The sequence below is a fragment of the Sorex araneus genome, chromosome 1 (genome assembly GCF_027595985.1).
Source record: "Sorex araneus isolate mSorAra2 chromosome 1, mSorAra2.pri, whole genome shotgun sequence".
NCBI classification, from domain to species: domain Eukaryota; kingdom Metazoa; phylum Chordata; class Mammalia; order Eulipotyphla; family Soricidae; genus Sorex; species Sorex araneus.
This window is the reverse complement of record NC_073302.1, coordinates 11,482,071-11,498,175: the sequence shown is the minus strand read 5'-3', so window position 1 is coordinate 11,498,175 and position 16,105 is coordinate 11,482,071. Positions and strand designations below refer to the sequence as shown.

The window sequence follows — 16,105 nt, the reverse complement described above, 5'->3', positions numbered from 1 at the left end:
GGGACTTGTTTCCGTGGGAGAGAGGGGCTGTCCGTGCCTTCGGGAAGTCCTGTTCCACGCTGCCCGAGCCCACGTGCTGCTTGCACACACGTGGCCGAACACACGTGGTGCCTGAGCACATGTGTCTCCCGAATCTCCCCTCCTGAGATGCGGACTTCCATGCTTTCGTGTCTGATGCTGGGGTGTGCGTAGGGGCTCTCTCTCTCTCTCTCTCTCTCTCTCTCTCTCTCTCTCTCTCTCTCTCTCTCTCTCTCTCTCTCTCTCTCTCTCTCTCCCCGCCCTCGGGGAAGCCCGCGTTCTCACTTGGGCACGTTACTCTCCACTCTCCCACTCTCTCTCCCTCCTTCCCTTCAAAACCTCCACATAAAATCTCTTTTACTTCTTCTTTTTTTTTTTTTTTTTTGCCTTTTGGGTCACACCTGGCGATGCACAGGGGTTACTCCTGGCTCTGCAATTACTCAGAAATTACTCCTGGCGGTGCTTGGGGGACCATATGGGATGCTGGGGATCGAACCCGGGTCGGCCACATGCAAGGCAAACGCCCTACCCACCGTGCTATCGCTCCAGCCCCAAAATCTCTTTTACTTAAAAAAAAAAAAAAAATCCTGTTCCAATCCCACACTGTCCAGTAGGAGGCCGGCCATCTCTGCGCCCCAGTCCCCGGTGCCAGGGGTCTCTGTGATGGCAGGAAAAGTCTCGCACATCTCTCCAGGTCGGCCTATGGCTTCCTTTGAGGGCCCCGGGGCCTGGGTCCTGAGCAAGGAGTCTGGGTACCGGAAGCATCTTGGTTCAAGAAGAGGAGAAACACACCCGTACCACGGCTTCCCGGAGGAGAGCCGGCCCCACGCAGTCAATCGATGAAATAATCACTTGAAAATACTAATACTCGTCTTCAGGGAGATGTCAGGAAAGGGAGCACTGGCGTCTCTGCTGTTGTTCACGGGTTCCAGCAAGGGGTGTTAGTAGTGGGAGGCAATAAAGGAAGCACGTTCCAGGGCGAGTGGCAGCCTCCGGCCCTTCATGGAGACGCACCCTGAGGGCTGTGTTGACCCACAACAGTTGCGTCATGGAGACGCACCCTGATGCACCCACGGGCGGTGCCAGGTCCCCTCCCCACCTTTCTAAGCGGCTCCGAGCCCCCACCCCCCATGGAGGGCTGCAGAAACGCCCCCCCCATGGGGCCCCCTGACGCCCCTCCCTGAGCTGCCCCGGCACGCGCCTGGCTCCACCCAGAGCAGGTAAGGGCGGGGAGGCACTCAAACCCCCCCTCTCTGGTTCTTCCATCTCTGTGGGGACAGGGCAGAGCCCGGGGGGCTACGGCTGACATGCGGTTCCCCAGACAGAACCAAGCAGGGCGCCCCCTCACCCCCCGCCCACCCGGTGGCCTGCCTGGGTGAGAGCTGACGGGCAAGGAAGGTCAATGGCATCACTCTCTGCGGTTGGCATCAGGTGGGCACAGATCTGGACACAGAGGACCCGGCCCCCGCAGCCCCCCACTCCCCGCCATCTGTGGGCCACCACGAGCTGCTCTAAGTGCAAGAATTGCAAGTCACATGACCCCCTTTCCCTCTACGCCACCAGGTTATAGAAACAGTAGTGAGGCGGGCTGAGCACGTGACTCAAATGCTGGCGCACACGCCTGTACACACAAGGCCCCCGGGTCTGATCCCTGACACACACCGCATGAGTCGGCCCCAGCCTGCCGTGTTCCCCCAGACCCCTGGCTCTGAGCCCTTCACATCAAGCCTGGCACCCTGGGGTCTTGCAGGGCTCTGGCCCACGCAGCCAGCACCCCCTCCCGTAAAAGCCCAGGAGGCCACCCCTCGAAAACACATCTTAATAAAGCAAAATGATAATGGCAACCTTTTCCGTATTGCTTTACAGCGTACAAGGTGATTTCCTGGCCAATCATCACCAGGTCTAAAAAAAGAAAAAAGAAGAAGAAGAAAGCATGAAATTAAGGAAAAATACCAGGAAGTGGCATTTAGCTTTCAACACCCTTTTCTCGTAGGTAAGAAAAGGGTGAGGTGAAAGTTTTCTCTATTAGAATTGCAGTCAGGTTCTCGAAGTTCTAAATGTTCCTGGATATCAATTAAAAAAAAAAAAAAGAAAGAGAAAAGTCAATGCTTTTTAAATTAAAAATGAGCTGTTGTTCCTTACAACTTGATAAGTTGTAAAATGCCTTTCTCATCCTCCCCAATGGGCCTGTGCCCCACCACTATTAAATTTTACATCTCCAGCTCAAACGGATTAGACAGGAACATCAGGCGGTCGTAAAAAGAAATAATCAGAACAAAAAAGAAAAAGGGGTGGGGTGGGGGAAGACCTTGTTTTGACACCATTTCACAATAAAAAAAAAACAAACAGTGGAACCCTCACATGGGTTTGAAGGTAGAGCTTAAGTCCGCTCAGGTGACCCCAGGGCCTTTGCACTGGAGCCTAGTAAGGTAGTCAAACAGCCAATGTCTCAAGGGCCTCGATCCAACACTGTGCTAGTGGGCCATGTGGGCAGGGCGAGCACCCAAACCTCCCCATGGCCCCTTGAGGTCACAGCGTCCCCTCCACGGGGTAGATTAACAGCTAGGAGAGTGCCAGTTGTTCAAAGGGTGCCACATGGCGACCGAGCTGACCAAAATGCCCATAGCGATGGCTAATGGAAGCGGCTGTGTGTCCGGTGGATACGTGGCGGCGGGGGGGGGGGGGCACCCGAGCTGCTCAGGGGCTCGGCAGGCCTTCTCACCGCCCCCCCTTAGGAACGCGTCTCTGTGGGGGCCCCAGCTGGCATGGCTGGGACGCGTCCGTGCCCACCATGGCGGGTGGCCCTGGCCAGTCAGTCAGTAACCCAACGGGACAAACGCTCTTCCGGAAGGGCCTTCCCTGGGCTGCGAGCTGGCGTGCCCCCCCCAACCCACAGTCTCTGCGGTCAGGCTGCGTCGGGGGCCGGGAACACTTTGCAGCGGGGGAGGAGCACCCCCCCACCCGGGGCCGCAGCACCTGCGGCTGGAGGACGGGAGGCCACAGCAGGGGGAGCCTGACGCTCAGGCCAGCTGGCGACAACACCCCCGCCCCCCACCGTGTGGACTGACGGACAGATGGATGGATGGACACAGAGCCCATGAGTCGTGAGTCCTCTCCCTTTGGGGGTGGAGGGCGGGGCACCTGGGTGAGCCTGATGAGCCCGGGGTACTCGGAGCACTGCTGGAAACGCCCGGCTTGGGTTTCTTCTGCCTCCCCCGGGCACAGTGAGATCTAACTCTGCCCTTATTTGACGCCGCACTGTTGCACTGGCATAGCACCGTCGCCCTGTTGCTCATCGGTTTGCTCGAGCGGGCACCAGTAACGTCTCCACTGTGAGACTTGTTGTTACTGTTTTTTGGCCTCTCGAAAATACGCCACGGGGAGCTTGCCAGGCTTTGCCGTGCGGGCTCAGGATACTCTCGGTAGCTTGCAGGGACCTCCGAGAGGAACGGAGGAATCAACCCGGGTCGGCCGCATGCAAGGCAAACATACGCCCTAGCCGCGGTGCTATTGCTCCAGCCTTCTTATTTGGTGAGACTCAGGAATTTAGTTTAATGAAGAAATAATTAAAAACAATGAAACTACCCCCTACCCTCTCCACACACACACACACACACACACACACACACACACACACACATGCACGCACACGGGCCATGTCCGCCTCCCACCTCCACGTCTGACGCTTCGCACCAGAGCAGAGCCGGGGCCCCAAGCTGCGGGAGAGATTCTTCCAGATTCAGATCGAAATTCGCCCTCTGAATTCCACGGTGGACCCGTGGGTCAGACCCCCCACCACCGCACCCCTCCCCTCCCCGGACGCTGGCCCTGGGGTGGTCGTGGCAGAGGCCGTCGGTTAAGGGCGGGCCACCTCCCAGACTGACTGACTGACGCGCGGGCCCGGGAAACCCCCCCCCACCCCCCGTGTGCCCAGGCCCCGAGCGCGCGCGCGCCCGCAGAAGAGGGAGAGACGTACTCACAGGCTCTCCCGGAGGTGCCGCAGCGGGTCCATGAGGCGGAGGGTGTCTCTGATCACGGCCACTTTCACCTCCTCGTCCACCAGGCTGGGGACGTTCTCAAAGACCCCTGGAGAAAGCTTGGAGCGGGGAGGAGGGCTCCCCGTTAGGGCCGGGAGGGGCTGGCCACGCCCCCCCTTCCAGCGACAGTCCTTAGGCGGAGTCTGCTTCTTGGAAAGGGGGTTTTCGCTTATTCGTTTCGCAGGTTCGGGAGCCACACCCAGCAGTGCTCAGGGCCTGCTCCTGGCTTTGTGCTCAGAGCCTCTTGGGGCAGGGCTCGGGGGGCCACGTGCGGACTCTGGAATCGAATCTGGGTATGTTAGGTGCCGGGCAAGTGTCTACAGCAGGTAGGGCGTTTGTCTTGCACGCCGCTGACCCAGGTTTGATTCCTCCGCCCCTCTTGGAGAGCCTGGCAAGCTCCCCGTGGCATATTCGATATGCCAAAAACAGTAGCAACAAGTCTCACAATGGGGATGTTACTGGTGCCCCCTCCAGCAAATTGATGAGGACAGTGATATAGTGATTTTTTTTTCTTTTTGGGTCACACTCAGCGATGCTCAGGGGCTGCTCCTGGCTCTGCACTCAGAAATCACTCCTGGTGGTGTTTGGGGGCCCATATGGGATGCTAGGAATCAAACCCGGGTTGGCCGCATAAAAGGCAAACGCCCTACCCACTGTGCTATCACTCTAGCCCCAGGAAAGTGTCTTAAACCCTGCACTATCTCTCCAGCCCCTAAGCACAGAGGCAGCAGTAAGCCCTGAGCACCCCAAACCCCTCCAAATTCTTTTTTTAAATTTTTATATATAAAATACACTTTTTTCTTTTTTTCTTTTTTTTTGCTTTTTTTGGGTCACACCTGGCGATGCACAGGGGTCACTCCTGGCTCATGCACTCAGGAATCACCCCTGGCAGTGCTCAGGGGACCATATGGGATAGTGGGAATCAAACCCGGGTCGGCCGCGTGCAAGGCAAACGCCCTCCCCGCTGTGCTATCGCTCCAGCTCCCTAAAATACACTTTTAAACGAAGGACAATACCAGTCTTCTGATGACTCAAATTGACTCAATTTTTTTTTTTTGCTTGTTTTTGGTTTTCCTCCCAGAGATGCTCAGGGGTTACTCCTGGCTCTGCACTTGGGAATTACTCCTGGCGGTGCTCGGGGGACCATATGGGATGCCGGGGATCGAACCCAGACTGGCAGGACAAACACCCTACCCGCCGTGCTACCCCTTGGCTCCAGTGATGGTTCAGATCATACCTGCGTGTTGTGGACACGGTGGAGCTAGAGGAAGGAGGTGAAGAAAATTAAATCTAGGGACCTGCATGAGAGCACCGCAGGGAGGGCATTTGCCCTGCACGTGGCCAAGCCCGGTTGGACCCCCAGTATCCCATAGAGCCCCCTGAGCACCGCCAGGAGTGACCCCTGAGTGAAGGGAGTAGCCCCCAAACATTGCTGGGTGTGCGCCCACCCCCCCACCAAAAAAAAAAAAGAAAAAAGAAAGAAACAGCAAATGAAATCCACGTCCTCACCCAACCAAACCAACAGGAGCACTCGGTGTATTTCCCTCCCAGGTCTGATTAGCGGTTTTATTTTATTTTATTTTTTTTAAAAAAAAGGATGTTGAGGGGGCGGTGGGCGGAGAAAAACCACCCAGTTACCCAGGGCACTATTTATCTTCCTGACTCCAGCCTGTAGAGGCAAAATCGTATTCGTAGAATGTGGGTGCGCCATCTCCCAGGGCTCCCTGATGAGCGAGTGGCAGGCCTGAGGGAGCGGCCGGACCGGGCCGGGCGGGGGCTGCGGCTCGGCCACAGAGAGGAGAGGGGCAGGCGGGGAAACCCAGAGGCCCGATGCCCCATGCTCAGAGCTTGAGCGCGAGTCAGCCGTGCGGACGGGGCTGGGCTGCAGTGCTCCACCTGCCCGCCTGGGAGTCCTCCCCCCCACACCCCACACACACACACTCGCACCCGGGGCCGAGTCCGACGCTCACCTCCTGCTCGTGCTCGATCCTCATGCTGGGGTTGGCGTTGACCTCCAGCAGGACGGGCTTCAGGCTCTTGGTGAGGAGGATGTCGAAACCCAGAATCTGCGGGGACACGGGAATCACTCCCGCAGCCGCGCCCCTTTCCCTGTTTCTCCTTTTCGGGGGTTGGGGAGTTGGGGGGGTCACACGGGGTAAGGCTCAGGAGTTCTTCCTGGCTCTGCACTCAGAAATCACTCCTGGTGGTGCTCCGGGGATGCTATGGGATACGGGAGTTCGAACCCGGGTCGGCTGCGTGCAAGGCAAAACGCCCTGTCCACTGTGCTATCGCGCCAGCCCCTACAATTCCTTCTTTCCTCTCTCTCCTCTCTCTACCCCCCTCTCCTCTCTCGCTCCCTCCCTCCCGTCCTCCCTCCCTCTGTCCATGTCTCTCTCCTATCTCCCTGTCTCTCTCTGTCTCTCTCTGTGTCTCTGTCTCTCTCTCTCTCTTCAGGAACGATGAAAAAAAGTGCCCCACCACCTGGGCCTTGGCTTTGTCTTCTCTCGCCCCCGGGGGCCTCAGGAGGTGGCCCTGCCAGGCCACAGGGACAGCGGGGCACGGCCAGGAGCCCAGCTGAAGGCCTCTCAGGACACTGAGGTGTGGTCGGGTGACCCCCGCTTTCCGTCAGGGAGTCGGGGAAGGGCGAAGGCACACGACGGCCTGCCCATTCCTCCCCTCTGCTCTCCGGCGGGCCCAAGACCCCGGCCGTAGCCCCTCCCTCAGGGCTTCTGCTCCCCCCAAACCTCCCAGAGCAGTGCTCGGGAACTCCTGGGCACGCCGGGCCCAAGGGACGCCCGCCCTGTCGGCTGAGGAGGCGGCATCTTCCTCAGGCACTGCCGGGCACCAGGACCCTCATGGGGTCCCCTCGGGGCCGGGCCGCGCTGTCTGTCTGCGGGAGGCAGAGGCCGGGCCCCAGAGAGGCCGGCGGGTCTGGTGGAGACAGGCAGAGCTGCGTGTCATGTCCCGCTGGGCCGCGGGCTCCCTCAGGGCGCGGACAGGGGCCCCTTGTGCCCAGAGTGAGGGGGGCGTGACGGCCTCCCTGTGTGCGGGCCTGGGGGACTGGCTACCCCCACCAGGCCGGCCTGCGCCAAAGCCCCTCCTGCCAGAGGCCTGCTGGAGTCCATGTGGGGCTGCGTCTGCCTCCGGCGGGTCCTCAGACACCCCTTGACCCCGACTTCACTCGGGCGTGAAAGCTTCCCCCCTCGCCCCCCAAGAACCTGCTGACACCCCTCAGGCGTGTCCAACAGGCTCACGAGCAAACGTCTGCTGGGAGCACAGCATGACCCAGCTTTCTTGGGGGGGGGCGTGAGCTTGGGGGCGACTCCTGGCTCTGTGCTCAGGGATCACTCCTGGCAGTGCTCAGGGAAGCCCGGGGTCGGCCGTGTGCAAGGGCAGGCGCCGGATTGCCCGGACTGGACTATCTCTCCGGCTCCTCGAAGGCGAAATATTCACCTCCCCCGCTCACTGGCCGCCTGACCCGGAGCTGTTCCCCGCAGCGGGGCCCCGGCAAACAGCCGCGCTCTGACCCCGACTCTGACCCCCACTTCAACTCGGCCCTGGGTTCCACCCTGCCAGAGGACAAGGCCCTGGCCCCGTCCCCACGTGAACGCCGAGCCAAGGCTGTGGCCGGGACAGTCGCAGGCCCCGTCCAGCAGAGGCGACCACTGTCCCCGGCGTGACCCGGGAGGCTGCTTGTTTCCTGGGCTCCTCCCGGCTCATGGCCGCTCCGGCCTCGCCTCCTGGACCTCACCGCTTGGCTGCCAACAGGTGACGCTGCGGTCACCTCCCGCCCGCCCGCCTCTGTCCTCGCAGCTCCCTGCTGTCTCGCTGCTCTCAGGCATGCATATCCGGTGCAGGGGTCCCCTGTGGACACACCCGCCGCACAGTGCCCACTGCCCAGCCGTCCGTGGCTTGGCCCCTTCTACCTCCTCCCTTTGACTCTGCCAACGCGGCCTCTGCCTGCAAGTTCCCTGGTTTCCAACAGTGGCACCAACCCAGGGACACTCAGTCACCCGGCTGGAGGCCCAGCGCTGGGTGCCACCCTGGGGTGCTGCTGTAACCCCCCCACCCTGGGGTGCTGCTCTGACCCCTCCCCATCCTGGGGTGCTGCTGTAACCCCCCCGCCCTGGGGCGCTGCTCTGACCCCTCCCCACCCTGGGGCACTGCTCTGACCCCCTCCCCACCCTGGGACGCTGCTCTGACCCCCTCCCTACCCTGGGGTGTCGCTCTGACTCCTCCCCTCCATGGACCCAATACCCCCATAGACACGAGGACCCCCAGGGCCACACCTGGCGGTGCTCAGAACCTGTGAAGCACCAGGGGCTGTGCCTGGAGACTTGGGTGGCCTTGTGCCCCTGACCCCCGGGCCTGGTCTCTGGGCCACCCGTTGCCTTTCAGGTCAGCTGCCCCGGCCGGGGGGCATCTCACAAGAGGAGAGCCTGGGGGCAGTACCGGGCTGCTTCCCCAGGCAGGGGGTGAACGCTGCCCCAAGAAAGCTGTCCACCAGGGGCTGGAGCCATAGCACGGCGGGGAAGGCATTTATTTGCCTTGCACACGGCCGACTCGGGTTCGATCCTCAGCATCCCATATGGTCTCCTGAGCACTGTCAGGAGTGGTTCCTGCATGCAGAGCCAGGAGTAACCCCTGAGCATCGCTGGGTGTGACCCAAAAAATTAAGAAAAAGAAAAGAAAAGAAAAGGAAGGGAAAGGAAAGGAAAGGAAAGGAAAGGAAAGGAAAGGAAAGGAAAGGAAAGGAAAGGAAAGGAAAGGAAAGGAAAGGAGTAAAAGAAAAGAAAAGAAATGAAAAGAAAGGTGTCCACCAGCGGCAGGACCCGGCCTCTTGGTTCTCCGAGTCCCTCGAGGGCGTGGCCAAACCAGCCTCACTAAGAGAGCGGGAAGCCGGGCAGCAGCGGGGTGGGGGGCCCCCAATCCCACAGTGCCCTTCCCATGCCCCCCCTCACCCCCTCCACCCGCCCCCGGGGGGCCGGGCCGGCACCTGGAAGCACGTGGGCCCGGGCTTGCCCGCGGGGATGTCCGACTGGTAGAAGACCTTGAGCTCGGGCGTGAGGGCGATGACCGTCTTGATGACCAGCGAGATGATGTCGGACCAGACCTTCTTGATGTCCACGCCCTTGGCCGACAGCCGGCAGAGCACGCTGGAGAAGGTGCGCTTGCTGCCCGTGCCGGCGCTGTCCGAGTGCACGAAGTTGCCGCTGTGGATGTTGAGCGAGTAGTTGGTGAGGTGCATGAAGATGTGGTGCAGGTTGTGGGCGCTGGGCTCCTGGTAGGGCTCCGTGCAGAAGCGCGACAGCCCGTCCTTGGCGATGTAGATCTCCAGGGGGTCCAGGGACTTGAGCAGGACGTACAGGCGGATGTCGAACTTGAGCCTGTCGATGAGCAGGGGCTTGCAGATGTACTCCTGTACCACAGCCGGCCGGCTCCGCACGATCCCCGCCAGGCGGGCGTCGCTGGGGTCGCGGATGAGGTAGATGCCGTCCCCCTGGCACCCTCCGTCCGGCTTCACGATGAACGTGGGCTTCCAGGAGGGGTCGCCATCCTTCACCGTGCGGACCTGGGGGGCGGGGTGGGGGGGCGGGGGCGAGGGTGAGCGCCTGGTCTCGGCCTCTCGGGACAGACGGAGCAGGGGCTCGGCAGTGGGGCTGGAAGGAGGCACCGCACCAGGCTCAGACACAGTAGCTGAGACCGAGGCCGAGACCGTGGCCGAGACGGGGACCAGGCAGAGACCAGGACGGCCCTGCAGCCTGTCCTCCAGCTGTGCCGCCCAGCGGCTCAGCCAGTCCTGCACCAAGTGGGGGCGAATGCCCACCTGGAAGGGTCAAGACACCTACTGGGCTCCAGGCGCCAGGGGACACTCACTGTAAGTGCTCGGGCCCCACGGGGCTGGGGGACAGAGAGGCTCTGACCTGTGGAGCGTGGACGCTGGCGTCAGCCTGCCTGACCCCAGGCCCAGCCCCGTCTCTCCCCGCAGATGACGGGAGAAACGCCTTCCTGCAGGGCCCCGCGCTGGGGCCTCCCCAAAGCACGGCTCCTGCTGTCTTCCCGTCGGCTGGCCCAGGTGGAGCCAGGCCTGGGGTCCAGATCAAGGGTCTCCCGGGTGCCCGCAGCCCCCTCGAGGCTGCCATGGCTCGGTTTCCTCGGCGGAGCAGAATCAAAACGGGGTTGGAACAAGAGCATGACGGGGAGGGGGCTTGCCTCGCACGCAGCCGACCCAGGTTCCATCCGAGGCATCCCGTACGGTCCCCCGAGCCCGCCGGAGGTGATTCCTGAGCACAAAGCCGGGAGTAGACAGCTTGCCCCCCCCAAAAAAAAAAGAACAAAAAGGGGATTTAAGAGGAGACCCTTGCCTGGGGGGCTGGGCGACAGGACTGGCCTTGCACTTGGCTGACCTGGGTCGGATCCCCAGCACCCCTTATGAGGTCCCCCGAACCTGCCAGGAGTGAGCCCTGAGCACCGCCAGGTAAGGCGCACAAACACACACACACACGCACATGCACACACATGCACACACATACACATGTGTGCACACACATGTGTACTCACATGCACACACATACACATACGTAAACACACATGCATGCATACACACATGCATGTGCACACACATGTACACTCACATGCACACACATAAACAAACATGCATGCATACACACATGCACACACACACATTTAAAAGAGAAGTGACCCTTCCAGTGTTCACTGCCCCCTGGGGGCACGTCAGCCCTTCTCAAGCACCTCGGCTGCCCCGTCCACGGGTCCCCCCCGGAAGGACATTTCCACTGCCAGGAAACTAGCCCAAAGCCCAGGGCGGACATTGGTCAGCCAGGACAGTCCCTCTGGTTCCCCGGCCAAAGCCCCCCGCGGTGCCCAGGTCCTCCTGTGGCCCCGGGGGCTAGGCGCTGAGAGGGGGGTCGGCCCCGCCCTCCCGCCCTCCCCGCTGAGAAGGGGCCCGGCGCAGGCTCAGGCCGCTGGGAAGAGACCGGGAGGAGGGACCCCCAGCTGCACGCCCTCCCCCCCAGCTGCCACCCCGACCCTCAACCCCCCCGCCCAGGGCGGCCTTCCCCGACCTCCCCCACCAGCCTCTTTCCCAGCAAAGCTCCTGCCAACTCCTCGGGCACTATCAGTGATGCCCGGCTTGTAAAAGATCCTTAACAACGGAGAGAACACTTAGAGCCTTAATAATGGCCCCCATCAATTGCTCCCCTTGTCAGCCCGAGTCCAAGGCGGCGGCTCTGGCCAGAGACGGACGCCAGCCTCCCTCCCGAGCCCTCTGGCAGGCGAGATGGGCCGCGCTTCTGTCACTTCACATTCACCCGAGGCACCCGGACATCTGGCCCCTTACAGAGCACCGGGAAGCATCGGGGCGGGGGAGGGCCCCCTCCCCCACGCTGGCTGGTGGCTCTGGGTCAGGGAGTGGCCTGTCAGCTTTGCCCTGATGGATCACCCGCCCCCCGGGAGGCCTCTGGCATGCCGGAGACGCCCAGAGCTCACTGGGCCGTCGGGAGCCAGCGCTGCTGCTCTGAAAGCAGCTGCCCCCGGGTACACCGAAGGGCCCGGCCGACAGCCCCGCCACCCGCTCACTGCCCCACCGAGGGTGTCCGGCTCCCAGTAGGCGCGGCACCCACACATCACGATTGCTCGGGCCCAGGGAGTCACATGCTGTCGGAACCCTGCCAGAGGCAGCACCCGGTTCTCTCCAAACTCAGACGGGCGGGGCATGGGTGACATGAGCCTCCTGGGGTCCCCTAAGGGCTCTGGCTCCGGGGAAACTGAGGCCTCAAGCACCCGCTCTCGGGAGATGCGGATTCTTCTCCTCAGGGCAGGGAGCACTGGGGTCCAGCTCTGGACGCCCACCGAGGAACGTGGGCCCAGGGTGACCTTCACCCTTGGAACTGGCAAGCCCTCAGTGGGCCTGGGCCACCCAGCTCTACGGCGGCCCCTGTTCCCGGCTCGCGGGGGTCCAGGCCCCACCTGTGCCCTGACACCGCGTGGCTGGTCCCAGGGTCCACCAGCCCGTCACCGGCTTCTCCCGGGGAGAAAGAAAAGGACCTTCCCGAGTTCCTGCTGGCTCTGCTCTGGGTCTCACTCCCCCCCCCTCCCCGCCAGTTAGAGCGAGGAAGGTGCAGGCTGCGCTCTCAGCGGGGGGCCGCGGGCGGGGCGGGGGGGCAATGCCTGTGTGCAACTCCATCCCGGCCCGGCACTGTGTGCGGGAGGGGGGGAAACCGAGTGCCAGGAGACTCCTGTGCACAGAGAGAAACGCCGCCTGGGACCAGGCTCTGGACGGCTCCTGGGCGCTGAGGGCCGGGCTATTGCTGTCTGCATCTCCCGTGTCACCCAGACCCGCCGGGTGGGAACTGCTTCAGCTCCTAAGCACCGGCAACGGCAACGGTGCCGGTGGGAAAACCTCATGGTGTCACTGGGGAAAATTGACGTGGCTTTTACTGCCGCCTAGTGGTCACTTCGGGAACATGATCAGGAAAGATTCCGCCCCCACCCCCACCTCTGCCCCCCAACCCGCCCGCCGGCCCCCATTCAAAACTCACACTTCCGGGGAAGAGGCCCTGAGACCTGGAACGGGGCTCTGAAACATGCCAGGGGAAAGGGTTCCCGCCCTGGAACGTCCCCGGCTCTGAGACGCGGGGGCTGGCCAAGGCCGCCCTCTGTCCTCAGGCGCCCGCTTCTCCGACCCAGTTCAGGTGTCCCTGCTGCAGGGAGGTCCACTGTCAAAATGTCAGGAGCCCGAGCCACAGCACCGCGGGGAGGGAGCCCGCTTTGCACACGGCCGACCTGGGTTCGATCCCCGGCATCCCGTATGGTCCCCCGAGCACCACCAGGAGTGCAGAGCCAGGAGTCAGCCCTGAGCAGTGCTGGATGTGGCCCCAAAACCAGGTTAATTAATTTTAAAAAAATTGAATGTTAAGTTGTTGTTTTTTTTGGGTTTTGGGTCTTTTTTTTTTTTTTTTTGCTTTTTGGGTCACACTTGGCTATGCATCAAGGTTACTCCTGGCTCTGCACTCAGGAATTACCCCTGGCAGTGCTCAGGGGACCATATGGGATGCTGGGAATTGAACCTGGGTCGGCCGCATGCAAGGCAAATACCCTACCCGCTGTGCTGTCCCCCAAATGTAAGTTTTTTAATGTAAGGCAGGGAAGGAAGGAAGGAAGGAAGGGAGGGAAGGGAGGGAGGGAGGGAGGAAGGGAGGGAAGAAAAGAAAGAAACAAAGAAAAAAGGAAATAAAGAAAAGAAAAAGAAAGAAGCAAAGAAAGAAGGAAAGAAAAGAATGAAAGAAAGAAAAAGAAGGAAATAAAGAAAGAAAAAGAAAGAAAAAGGAAAAGAAAGAAGGAAAAAGAAAGGAAAGACAAAGAAAAAAGAAAGAAAAGAAACAAAGAAGGAAAGAATAAAAGAAAGAAGGGAAGGAAGGAAGAAAGAAAAAAGAAAGAAAAAGAAAAAAGATTAGGAGGGAAATTGAGGAAGAAAGGGAGAGGAAAAAAAGAGCGAGAGAAATCACCTCTGGGAAACTAGAAAAGTACTGAAGTAAGACAGAAAACCTGGCTCCAAGTCCCGGCCCAGCTGGGCAGTGACTGCCTGACCTGGACAAGGCCCCCACCCGTGTCACGCCAGCTGTGTCCTAAAGGGTCACACTAAGGCCTGGCTCCTACCCACAGTGTCTCTCCTGCGTTACTGTCGCTGACACACACACACACACACACACACACACACACACACACACACACACACCTGCAATGACAGGACACGGATCCTCCGGTCACCATGCATCAAAAATGACCCTCAGACAGGGAGAAGGATGGGCAGACTGGGGGCCAGGTGCCGGGGCAGGTGGGAGAGTGGGGGCTGAGTGCGAGGGGCTGCCGTGCCGTCAGCGGGGTTAGGGAAACGGGGAGCAGAGCAGGTCGGGGGCAGGACCCCGCGGGGAGCCTCAGACCCCGGGCAGCAGAGGGCTCGCGAGCGTGTCCAGAGCGCGTCAGGGCGGGTGGGACGCTCATTAGTGGGCAGTAGCCGAGAGGTCACCAGAGACCAACTCCGACCCGGCAAAGTGACCCCATCAGCTGAGAGGAAGGGACGGCCCTGCGGGGACACCGAGGCTCAGAGAGGCGGGGTCCAGGGACAAGGACACAGCCCAGGGCTCCCGTCCCCGTCAGAGCCGAGTCTCCACGGCAGCCGCCACGGCAGCTCTGGGCAGAGGAGGGAGGGAGGAGCCGGCGGGGGGAGACGCCAGGACCCACGGCCCGCCAGGAGGGGCGGCCAGGCACACGGCAGGGAGGGCCCGAAGGGATTCACACACGCACACAGACTCACACAGAGCAGTCACACACACACCCAACACACTCGTGTATGGACTCACACACCCACAGACACACACTCACACAGAGCAGTCACACACACACCCAACACACTGGCATACAACTCTCACACACCCACAGACTCACACACAGAGCAGTCACACACACACCCAACACACTGGTGTACGACTCATACACACCCACAGACAGACTCACACAGAACAGTCTCTCACACACACCCAACACACTGGCGTACGACTCACACACACACACACAGACACATACTCACACAGAGCAGTCACACACACACACACAACACACTCGTGTATGGACCCACACACACCCACAGACTCACGCACAGAGCACAGTCACACACACACTCAACACACTCACATACATACTCACACAGACTTAAACAGATTTGTAACAGTCACTTACACTCACACATTCAACATACTCGTGCACACACACACAGAATACAGTCACACACCCATCTACACTCAACACACTCGAGTACACATTCACAAACACACAAACTCACAGAGAATTCACAAATCACATATATGCACTCACATGTACACACATACGGACTCAGCATAACAGACACAGACACACAAATACTCAAATAACAAAACTCTCACACAATTCATACATACACACTAATACACAAATGACACACATGCACACACATACACAAAGACTCACAAATAATAGTCACATACATATTCACATACTCAAACAACACACATATAATACAGTCATCAAATCACACATAACTCTCAAAAAAACACACATACACACAGATTCACACACAATACAGTCACATATTCATACATACTCAATACTCCCATACATAATTACACTCACACAGACTCACACACAACACTCACAAATGACACATGCACGCATACATATACACACAAAGTCTAGCATATAACACAGACGCACATACACATTCGACACGGGCAAACATATATTCAAACACACATTCACACATAAACGTATATACTTACATATAAATAAACAACTCACATAAACACATCCACTAGTCGACAAATTCAGTCACTCACACACTCACATCCACTCTCTAACATCCACAAACAACACACTGCACACATACACACTCATACACACTCACACTCATGGTCGCACACACAGACATATAATCACACACTCAACTGTATACTCTCATATAGACTATTCACACACATTCATACACTCACACAGCACACACACACATTCACAAATACGCTTTCCTCGCTCTCCCCCCCACACCCACACACCCACACACAGTGCCCGTGAGACAGGACAGGAGGAGAGAGCTCAGGCCCAGGGTACCGCAGGGCCACTCCCCTCTGTCACCACTTCCTGTGTGGGTTTCTCTTTGTGTGTGTTTGGGGCCACACCCGGCAGTGCTCAGGGCTACTCACGGCTCTGAGCTGAGGTCACTCCTGGCGGGGCTCGGGGACCACACGGGATGCGGGGACTGAACCCTGATGGGCCTCGTGCAAGGTGAATGCCCTCCCGGCCCATGTGGGATTCATTCAGTGCCATGTCTCCTCCTTGGCCTCTCCTCTCTCTCTCTCTCTCACTCTCTTCCTCCTCTCTCCTCCCTCCGCTCTCTCCTCTCTCCTCTCCTCTCTCTCTCACTCTCTTCCTCCTCTCTCTCCTCCCTCCGCTCTCTCCTCTCTCCTCTCCGCTCTCTCCTCTCTCCTCTCCTCTCTATGCTC

The 16,105-nt window shown here is 59.7% G+C and overlaps 1 protein-coding gene across 2 annotated transcripts in view; it reads right to left on the bottom strand.

The window, feature by feature from the left end:
• Positions 1-16,105, bottom strand: part of TTLL11 (tubulin tyrosine ligase like 11) — a 207,699-nt gene that overhangs the window by 113,011 nt on the left and 78,583 nt on the right. For both annotated transcript variants that reach the window (XM_055133390.1, XM_055133395.1), the window contains exons 4-6: positions 9,052-9,627; positions 6,026-6,121; positions 3,999-4,114 (exon numbers count right to left, since the gene is read on the bottom strand). In XM_055133390.1, coding sequence (XP_054989365.1) covers positions 3,999-4,114; positions 6,026-6,121; positions 9,052-9,627 — 788 coding nt within the window. The remainder of the gene's footprint in view (positions 1-3,998; positions 4,115-6,025; positions 6,122-9,051; positions 9,628-16,105) is intronic.